Here is an 8,605-nt window from a genome sequence, read left to right on the forward strand (position 1 = left end):
TTCTACCCCCACCCGCATGCTTTTTTTTTTTTTTCTAATTGGGGTCCAGCGACCTCCTCGCTCGTGAGTCACCACTCTTCTCTTTCTCTGTGTGTCTTCCTCTTTTCTTTTGTTTCCTCCCTCTTTCTGTTTTCTCTCCTGCGCTCGTCTCGGTAAGACTCTGAACATTGCTCAGGTATGTCCTCCTTGCTCCTCCTTCCTCCTAATCGCTGGTGAATGCAGCCCATCGGGCTTTTTTCTTTCCTTTTCTTTTTTTTTTTTCCTCTTTTCGCACACCGGGCTCACTAGGCCACGTTCTCCTCTCCGTCTCTGTCCTTTTGATGGCTCTCTCTGTCTCCCGCTCGGCAGCAAAAGCAACGCTGTCCCGTGTTGGAGGAGCAGCTGGTGGACCTGGTGGTGTACGCCATGGAGCGCTCTGAGACCGAGGAGCACTTTGACGCCGACGTGGGCGGCACCAGCCAGCTGCTGTGGCAGCACCTCTCGTCGCAGCTCATCTTCTTCGTCCTGTTCCAGTTCGCCAGCTTCCCGCACATGGTGCTCTCTCTGCACCAGAAGGTGAGCGAACACTCAAGCTCCTTTTTGCCACCACTTTCATACATTGGGGGGAGGTATCCAAAGTGTTTGCCGTGTCTTCCAGCTCGCAGGAAGGGGTCTGATCAAAGGGAGGGACCACCTGATGTGGGTCCTGCTGCAGTTCATATCGGGAAGCATCCAGAAGAACGCCTTGGGCGACTTCCTTCCTGTCATGAAGCTCTTTGACCTGCTGTATCCCGAAAAAGAGGTGTGTTGGTTTTTCGCGACGGATATGATCCATCGATTGCCTTATCATCGTGGAATGTTCTCTCGGGTGTGTTTCCCAGTGCATTCCCGTTCCGGACATTAACAAGCCGCAGTCCACCCACGCCTTCGCCATGACCTGCATCTGGATCCACCTCAACCGCAAGGCTCAAGGCGACTCCAACCTGCAAATTCCGATCCCGCACTCTCTCAAACTGCACCACGAGTAAGCAAAATGTGAATTCTTGGCACGGCTGGAATCGGTGCAGCGGAAGTCAAACGCCACCGAGGTCTCACTGCGACTCAATGTAAATTCCAAGCTTGCCCTCACCAATTTCTGCCACTTTGCGTCCGTCAAGGTTCCTCCAGCAGTCATTGTGCAACAAATCTCTGGGCATGTCCGACTACAAGATCGCCCTGCTGTGCAACGCCTACAGCACCAACTCGGACTGCTTCGGCGTGCCAATGGGCGTCCTGGTCGAGACCATTTACGGCACGCAGTCCATGAGGATCAACCTGCCGGGCACCAACTGCATGGCGCTGGGCTCCTTCACGCCGTTGCCCATGAATCTGCTGGACTCGGTCACGGTGCACGCCAAGATGAGGTGCGTTGCGCCTTTTCAAAAGCAAAATGGAAAAAAAAAAAACTTTCATCATGCTCAGGTGGTTCCCTCTCGTCGGTCCACGTGCAGTCTCATCCACAGCATCGCCACGCGTGTCATCAAGCTGGCGCACGCCAAATCCAGCCTTGCCTTGGCGCCCGCCTTGGTGGAGACGTACAGCAGACTCTTGGTCTACATGGAGATTGAGTCGTTGGGCATCAAAGGCTTCATCAGTGAGTTTCACAGACCGGTCCGGCCCACGCCCCCAAAACATTATTATTACAAATTTGCAATCATGCGTATTTGCATGTCAGTCCTGTCAATCATTTCCATAATTTGCTCAGCGTTCTTTGCGTTGAACTCGTACTTTGTGCGCGTCCAGGCCAGCTGCTGCCCAACGTGTTCAAGTCTCACGCGTGGGGAATCCTCCACACTCTGCTGGAGATGTTCAGCTACCGCATGCACCACATCCAGCCACACTACCGCGTCCAGTTGCTCAGCCACCTGCACAGTCTGGCCGCCGTGCCGCAGACCAACCAGAACCAGCTGCATCTCTGGTAACCTAAGATGGAGATGGAGAGACCGTGGAATATCGCTTAAAAAAAAAATTCAATTTAACAGACAGTCAATGTGTTTTACCGGATGACCCCCTCCCCACTACGAATTGCTTAAATCGAGGTTCCACTTCCTGAATGTCATTAAATTTGGATTTTGTTGTAATGTGATTTTAAATTTTTTTTTTTAAATGGGCAAAGAAATTGGCAGATTTTTCCGATTAGCTAAGATCGGCTGGGGGGGGGGTTAATCAGTGGTGCGCACCTGCTGTCTATTTCCCACCTGGTGTTTCTCCTTCCCCCGTAGTGTGGAGAGCACGGCCTTGCGCTTAATCACGGCGCTGGGCAGCTCGGAGGTGCAGCCGCAGTTCACCCGCTTCCTCAACGACCCCAAGACGGTTCTGTCGGTGGAATCGGAGGAGTTGAATCGAGCGCTCATCCTCACCCTGGCCAGAGCCACGCACGTCACCGGTATTCCTCCGAGTCACAAACCCAAACACCGCGTCCCTCCCTGGCATTTAAAGCAGGCCCGTCCGCGTATGCAGATTTCTTCACAGGCTCGGACTCCATCCACGGCACGTGGTGTAAAGACATCCTCCAGACCATCATGAACTTCACCCCTCACAACTGGGCCGCGCACACCCTGTCCTGCTTCCCGGCGCCACTGCAGGTGCGGGCTCGAATCCGGGCTGGATCGCTCGTTGCTGGGCTTTCCCCGCTTTGACACCCCCCCCTTTGTCCATCTCTGCTGCTAGGCCTTCTTCAAACAGAACAACGTCCCTCAGGAGCCGCGCTTCAACCTGAAGAAGAACGTGGAGGAGGAGTACCGCAAGTGGAAGTCCATGACCAACGAGGAGGACATCATCACGCACTTCTCCATGCAGGGCTCGCCGCCGTTCTTCCTCTGCCTGTTGTGGAAAATGTTGCTGGAGACCGACCACATCAACCAGATTGGCTACAAGTCAGTACAACGGCGCGTCCGGTGGATAGGGAAAGTCTACACACCCCTGTTCAAATGCCAGCTTTTTCCATCCATCCATTTTCCGATCCGCTTTATCCTCACAAGGGTCGCGGGGGGGTTTGCTGGATCCTATCCCAGCCATCTTCGGGCAGTAGGCGGGGGGACGCCCTGAACCGGTTGCCAGCCAATCGCAGAGCACACAGAAACGAACAACTATCCGCGCTCACACTCACACCCAGGGACAATTTGGAGTGTTCCGTTGACCTGCAACGCATGTTTTTGGAATGTGGGAGGAAACCGGAGTACCCGGAGAAAACCCACACAGGCCCGGGGAGAACATGCAAACTCCACACAAGGAGGCCGGAGCCAGAATCAAATTCTGCACCGCTGCACTGTGAGGCGGAAGTGCTAAGCCGTCGACCAACGGGCCGCCCCGGGGGAGCACTCGAGTACCACATCCACATAAGCCATTAAAAAAAAAAAAAAAAAATACAAGAGTTGAAGGCATTTAAAACCAAAGGTAAAATGATGACATTTCCATCCAATGTCCACCATGCTGGACAAAAAGGATTTGAGTTTGCGTATGGTCAGGAAACAAATTGCATGAGAAACCATCAGTACGATTTCCGATACAAATGTCGTTTCCGCAGCGTGCTGGAGCGAATCGGGGCTCGCGCGCTAGTGGCCCACATGCGCACGTTCGCCGACTTCCTGGTCTACGAGTTCTCCACGTCGCCCGGTGGCCCCCAGCTCAACAAGTGCATCGAGATCCTCAACGACATGGTGTGGAAATACAACATCGTCACATTGGATCGAGTCATCCTGTGTCTGGTGAGCGTCCGCCGTTAGAAACCCCGCCCCGTTGTCGCGGCGCCCGCCTCTCACCCTCCGACCCTTTCCCGGCGCGGCCCCGCCAGGCGATGCGTAGCCACGAGCGCAACGAGGCCCAGGTGTGCTACTTCATCATCCAGCTGCTGCTGCTCAAGTCGGACGACTTCCGCAACAGGGTCAACGACTTTGTCAAGGAGAACGCGCCCGAGCACTGGCTGCAAAGCGACTGGCACAACAAGCACATGAGCTACCACAAGGTAGGGCACACGCGGCACGTCACGCTTGTTGCGTTTTGGAGCAATCTGATGCATTTGGAAAATCTTGCCCGACTTAGAAACCCTACCAAAGCTCTAACTTGAGTTTCAAACACAAACCTGACTTTAAAAACCTCTCAATTTGAAACCCTATTCTTACTAGGAAACCCCTATCCCTGGTATAAAACCTTCTTTTGAAACGCACACACTAGTTTGAAACCCTAACCCGAGTTTGAAGCCCTAATTTGAAACTATAACCCAAATTATACCTTCAATTTGGAACCCTATCCATAAATTGCAACCCTACTTAGAAACCCTTCTCCTTACTCTAAAGCCTTACGTTGAAACCCTAACACTAGTTCGAAGCGCTCATTTCAAGCACCAAACCTAAATTAGATACCCTAACTCTCGTTCAAAACCTTACTTTTAAGCCCTTTTCTTTCTGTCCTCGCAAACGTGTGATCTGTGGAGCGCTAAAGGTTTTGCCGCTTTTGTTGTGCCGCTGCATCAGAAATACCCGGAGAAGCTTTACTTCGAGGGCGTGGCCGAGCAGCTCAACCCGCCCATGCAGGTGCAGCACCAGTACATGCCCATCTACTTTGGCAACGTGTGCCTGCGCTTCCTGCCCGTCTTCGACATCGTCATCCACCGCTTCCTGGAGCTCATCCCCGTCTCCAAGTCGCTGGAGACTCTGCTGGACCACCTGGGCGGCCTCTACAAGTTCCACGGTCGCTAACATGAGCATGTCAATGTTTTTTTATTTATTTTTTTGCCGGTCTCATACGCCTGTTGTTTATTTATATGTGCAGACCGGCCGGTGACTTACCTGTACAACACCTTGCACTACTACGAGCGCCACCTGAGGGACAGAACCAGCCTGAAGAGGAAGCTGGTCCACGCCATCATGTTGTCACTCAAGGTAGGCCGAGGAGCCACCGAGAGTCATTCCGGAAACACTTGAAGAACTTTGAATTTATTCTCAGATTCCCACCAGGCTCCATTGCGATTGCTAAGGGCACAGTTTAGAACTTTTCAACCATGTTCTGGCAAAAGTAACTCACCATTTGTTGATGTTCCAGGACAACCGGACTCCTGGCTGGTGCCTGAGTGAGACCTACCTGAAGTTCGGCATGAACCAAAGAGACGACACCATTTGGACGCCCGACGACACCTACTACTGCAAGCTGATTGGACGCCTGGTGGACAATATCCTTCGATGCGCCTCAGTGCCTCCTGAAACGTCTTTTTGAACAATCTGACCACCTTGTGTTGCGCGTCCTTAACACGGAGCCCACCCATGGCGGGCAAGTCGCCCGGCCCGTTCCCCAATTGCGACTGGAGGTTCAACGAGTTCCCCAACCCGGCGGCTCACGCCCTGCACGTCACCTGCGTGGAGCTGATGGCTCTCGCCGTGCCCGGCAAGGACGTGGGCAACGCTCTCCTCAATGTCGTCCTCAAGAGGTCAGAGCGCTGCTTTCACACTAACTTGTTTATTTTTTTTACAGTGGCTCTCAAACTTTTTAGACGACGTACCACCTTAAAAAAACACCTTAATGATCAACATTCAAAGACTGTCCTAGGCCAAAGTGTTGATGCATGTTAATAAGTGAAGCCATTTGAGCAAGATGCGCCCTTTGTAGATTGAATTCAATGATTTCTTGGCACACCACTAGAGGGAGCCTCAGTGCATTGTCGTGTTTTCAGTCAACCTCTGGTCCCCCGCGAGAACATCACGGCCTGGATGAACGCCATCGGCCTCGTCATCACCGCGTTGCCTGTAAGTTCCAGCGCATTCCGCTCACTCCGCGACCCACTTCGTCAAACGTCGAGTGGCGTGATGGCCATCCCTCCCCAATTAGGAGCCGTACTGGATTGTGCTGCACGATCGCATTGTGACGGTGATGGGCTCGCCGGCGCTGACGTCGGAGACGGCGTGGCCTCGGGACCCCTTCGCCCTGCTCGACTTCACCGCGTGCCACCAGAGCTACAGCGAGATCAGCTGTAGCTACGTGCTGGCGCTGGCGCATGCTGTCTGGCACCACTCGTCCATCGGACAACTTTCGCTCATTCCCAAGTGAGCCAACCGGGACGCCTCTTGGCACCGTACTGGGCCCCCCACAAATTCCTCATTTGTTCTTTTGTGTGTGTGTGTGTGTGTGTGTGTGTGTGTGTGTGTGTGTGTGTGTAGGTTCCTCTCAGAGACGTTGAAGCCGGTGGTTCAGACAGAGTTCCAGCTGCTGTATGTTTATCACCTGGTTGGACCTTTCTTGCAACGCTTCCAACAGGAGAGGACAAGATGCATGTTGGAGGTTTGACTTATACGGAAGACACGTTTGGATGAAATTGCACCCCCCCTCCCCCACCCCCCCCCAAAAAAAACCTCACAAAGGTTGGTCCAGTTATCCTATTGCCATGTTTGCATGTGTTACAGATCGGCGTGGCCTTCTACGAGATGCTGCAGGTGGTGGACCAACACTGCCAACATCTCAACTACATGGACCCGATCTGCGACTTCCTCTATCACATAAAGTACATGTACACGGGTGACAGCGTCAAGGAGCAGGCAAGTGCGCATGCATTCATGAAACCCTTTCAAAAACGACCATGCATAGTAAGGCGTTTTAAGCTGAAAAAAACGACCATGTGTGTAGTAAGGCATTTTTAGCCCCAAAAAACGACCAAGGCGTTTTTAACTGAAAAAAATGACCATGTATAGTAAGGCGTTTTTAGCTGAAAAAAAAACACCATGTATCGTAAGGCGTTTTTAGTCCCAAAAAACGACCATGTATAGTGTCAGGTTCATTTGTTGACATTAGTAAAATAAAACACCACACAATGAAAGAAGCAAAGACACCAAGTTAATTTTGCTCGCAAGAGAACGAGAGAAGACTGCAGGACGATCTCACCCAACCTTCTCCGCAGTGCCTTCGCTCCTCTCGATTTTTTTTTTATTGAGTACAGAAGATCCCCATCGTACTTGTTCTGCGGAAGCTCATGCGTCGTATGCCATGCAAGACATTTTTGCTTCGTCGTTTAATTTGCCCTCTTATTAACCCACAGCAGCTGTCATCATGCGTCAGTCGTGGTTCTGAAAAGGCTCTCCTGGGCCTCAATGTGTGCGTCCAAAGTCGCCTCCACCCAAACCTCTTCACTGCAAACAGCTTTTAATATGTTCAACAAATGTATCACATCTCACTGAAAACAGCTCTGACAGAAAAACAAGCAAATGTATGCTCGATATACGTCTAAAATGACATTGTGATTCATATTGCGTTTGTGGAATATGCGTTACGCAGCTTCAGCCATCTCAGGGGATCAGCCATTTTGTCACTTGCCATCGACTGAAAATGACATCACAATTGCTCAGGTAATGACCAATCACAGCTCAGCTTGTGAATGGTCATTACCTGAGCAGCTGTGATGTCATTTTTAGTCGAAAGCAAGTCACAAAATGTCTGTCTTGACTTCTCCTCAAAGTGATCTGTTTCTGTGCACTTATAAAAATATTATCAAAATAAAAATGAGCAAAGGCCATCGAAACTTTTGAACAAATACATGAAACATAGCAAATAAAGCTTGGCAGAGAGGCAATAACTTGTTTCTCACTGGTCCGTGTTGATGCGCAGGTGGAGAAAATCATCGTCACCCTTCGGCCGGCCATGAAGCTCCGCCTTCGCTTCATCACTCACAGCAGCAAGACCGACACGTCGTCTTCGGCCTCGTCGTCGTCCTCATCGGCGGCAGCCGTCTCCGTCGTGCCCGCAGCCATCACCTCCACGCCTCAGCCTTTATCCTCCTCCACCTCCTCGATGGTGTCCGCTGGCGCCGCGGCCTCGCCCTCCTCGCAGCACGCACACCCCCCCATGTAGCCCCTTCACTCATCATGTGCGGACTTGACGGGGGAAAAAAAGGAAAACAGACACACGGTAAAAGACAAATACAGACTCTTGCAATCCAGCAAACAAATCAAGTAAGTGCTGTTTATTTTTTTAGCATCACGATAGATCGTATTTTGTATTTGCTTTTTATATCATGTTATTATATCGATACAATAAAATGGATTCCTGCTGTGTCACGATGTTTGTTTTCAACAGTACTTTGATACCCTAACCCGAGTTTAAAACCATACTTTGAAACGCCAACCCTTATTTTCAACGCTATTTTGAAACCCCAGTCCTAGTTTTAAACCCTCCTTGAAATCCTAACCCGAGTTCTCAACCCTACTTTGAAACCTTAACCCTAGTTTACATGCCGGACTTCACATCGTACTCGCCACAACTGGTCATGCGGAGGCTCCTGCGTGTCTCTGTTGGTCAAATTCTCCCATTCAAACCTAAACGTAAGAATTGAAACAAGCCACTGAGCAAAATAGCGTTTGTTGAACTAGCCTTATAAGGGCTAATTTACCTGTAGAATGCACCTCGAAGGCGAATTCTTCATCGTGGTCTGGTGTCATCGTCACTCACAAGTTGAGCTTGGCGCACACCTGCGCTCAACCAATCAGAGGGCTGAAGCATATCTCGACCAATGAGAGGACGGAGAAACTATGTCGTCACCAGAGAAGGCATTCCGGAAGTGAATTGACTTTCTAGTTGGCTCAGAGACCACCTTCGGACTTCTGTCAGA

At 51.1% G+C, this 8,605-nt stretch overlaps 1 protein-coding gene across 4 annotated transcripts in view; it reads left to right on the forward strand.

The window, feature by feature from the left end:
- med23 (mediator complex subunit 23) overlaps positions 1–8,057 on the forward strand; it is an 11,727-nt gene extending 3,670 nt beyond the window's left edge. For 2 of the 4 annotated variants that reach the window (XM_019859263.1, XM_019859268.1), the window contains exons 11-31: positions 158–175; positions 349–555; positions 638–781; positions 861–1,003; positions 1,137–1,382; positions 1,470–1,612; positions 1,762–1,936; positions 2,241–2,404; positions 2,479–2,603; positions 2,689–2,894; positions 3,545–3,725; positions 3,812–3,982; positions 4,491–4,707; positions 4,789–4,898; positions 5,059–5,185; positions 5,275–5,440; positions 5,684–5,756; positions 5,839–6,053; positions 6,168–6,288; positions 6,411–6,542; positions 7,606–8,057. In XM_019859263.1, the coding sequence (XP_019714822.1) occupies positions 158–175; positions 349–555; positions 638–781; positions 861–1,003; positions 1,137–1,382; positions 1,470–1,612; positions 1,762–1,936; positions 2,241–2,404; positions 2,479–2,603; positions 2,689–2,894; positions 3,545–3,725; positions 3,812–3,982; positions 4,491–4,707; positions 4,789–4,898; positions 5,059–5,185; positions 5,275–5,440; positions 5,684–5,756; positions 5,839–6,053; positions 6,168–6,288; positions 6,411–6,542; positions 7,606–7,848 (3,327 nt within the window). In that variant the 3' untranslated portion in view covers positions 7,849–8,057. The remainder of the gene's footprint in view (positions 1–157; positions 176–348; positions 556–637; positions 782–860; positions 1,004–1,136; positions 1,383–1,469; positions 1,613–1,761; positions 1,937–2,240; positions 2,405–2,478; positions 2,604–2,688; positions 2,895–3,544; positions 3,726–3,811; positions 3,983–4,490; positions 4,708–4,788; positions 4,899–5,058; positions 5,186–5,274; positions 5,441–5,683; positions 5,757–5,838; positions 6,054–6,167; positions 6,289–6,410; positions 6,543–7,605) is intronic. The other 2 variants (XM_019859274.1, XM_019859282.1) reach the window with 1 other exon arrangement.
- The last annotated feature ends 548 nt before the right edge of the window (positions 8,058–8,605 follow it).

The sequence above is a fragment of the Hippocampus comes genome, unplaced genomic scaffold (assembly GCF_001891065.2).
Source record: "Hippocampus comes isolate QL1 unplaced genomic scaffold, H_comes_QL1_v1.1 scaffold164, whole genome shotgun sequence".
NCBI classification, from domain to species: Eukaryota; Metazoa; Chordata; class Actinopteri; order Syngnathiformes; family Syngnathidae; genus Hippocampus; species Hippocampus comes.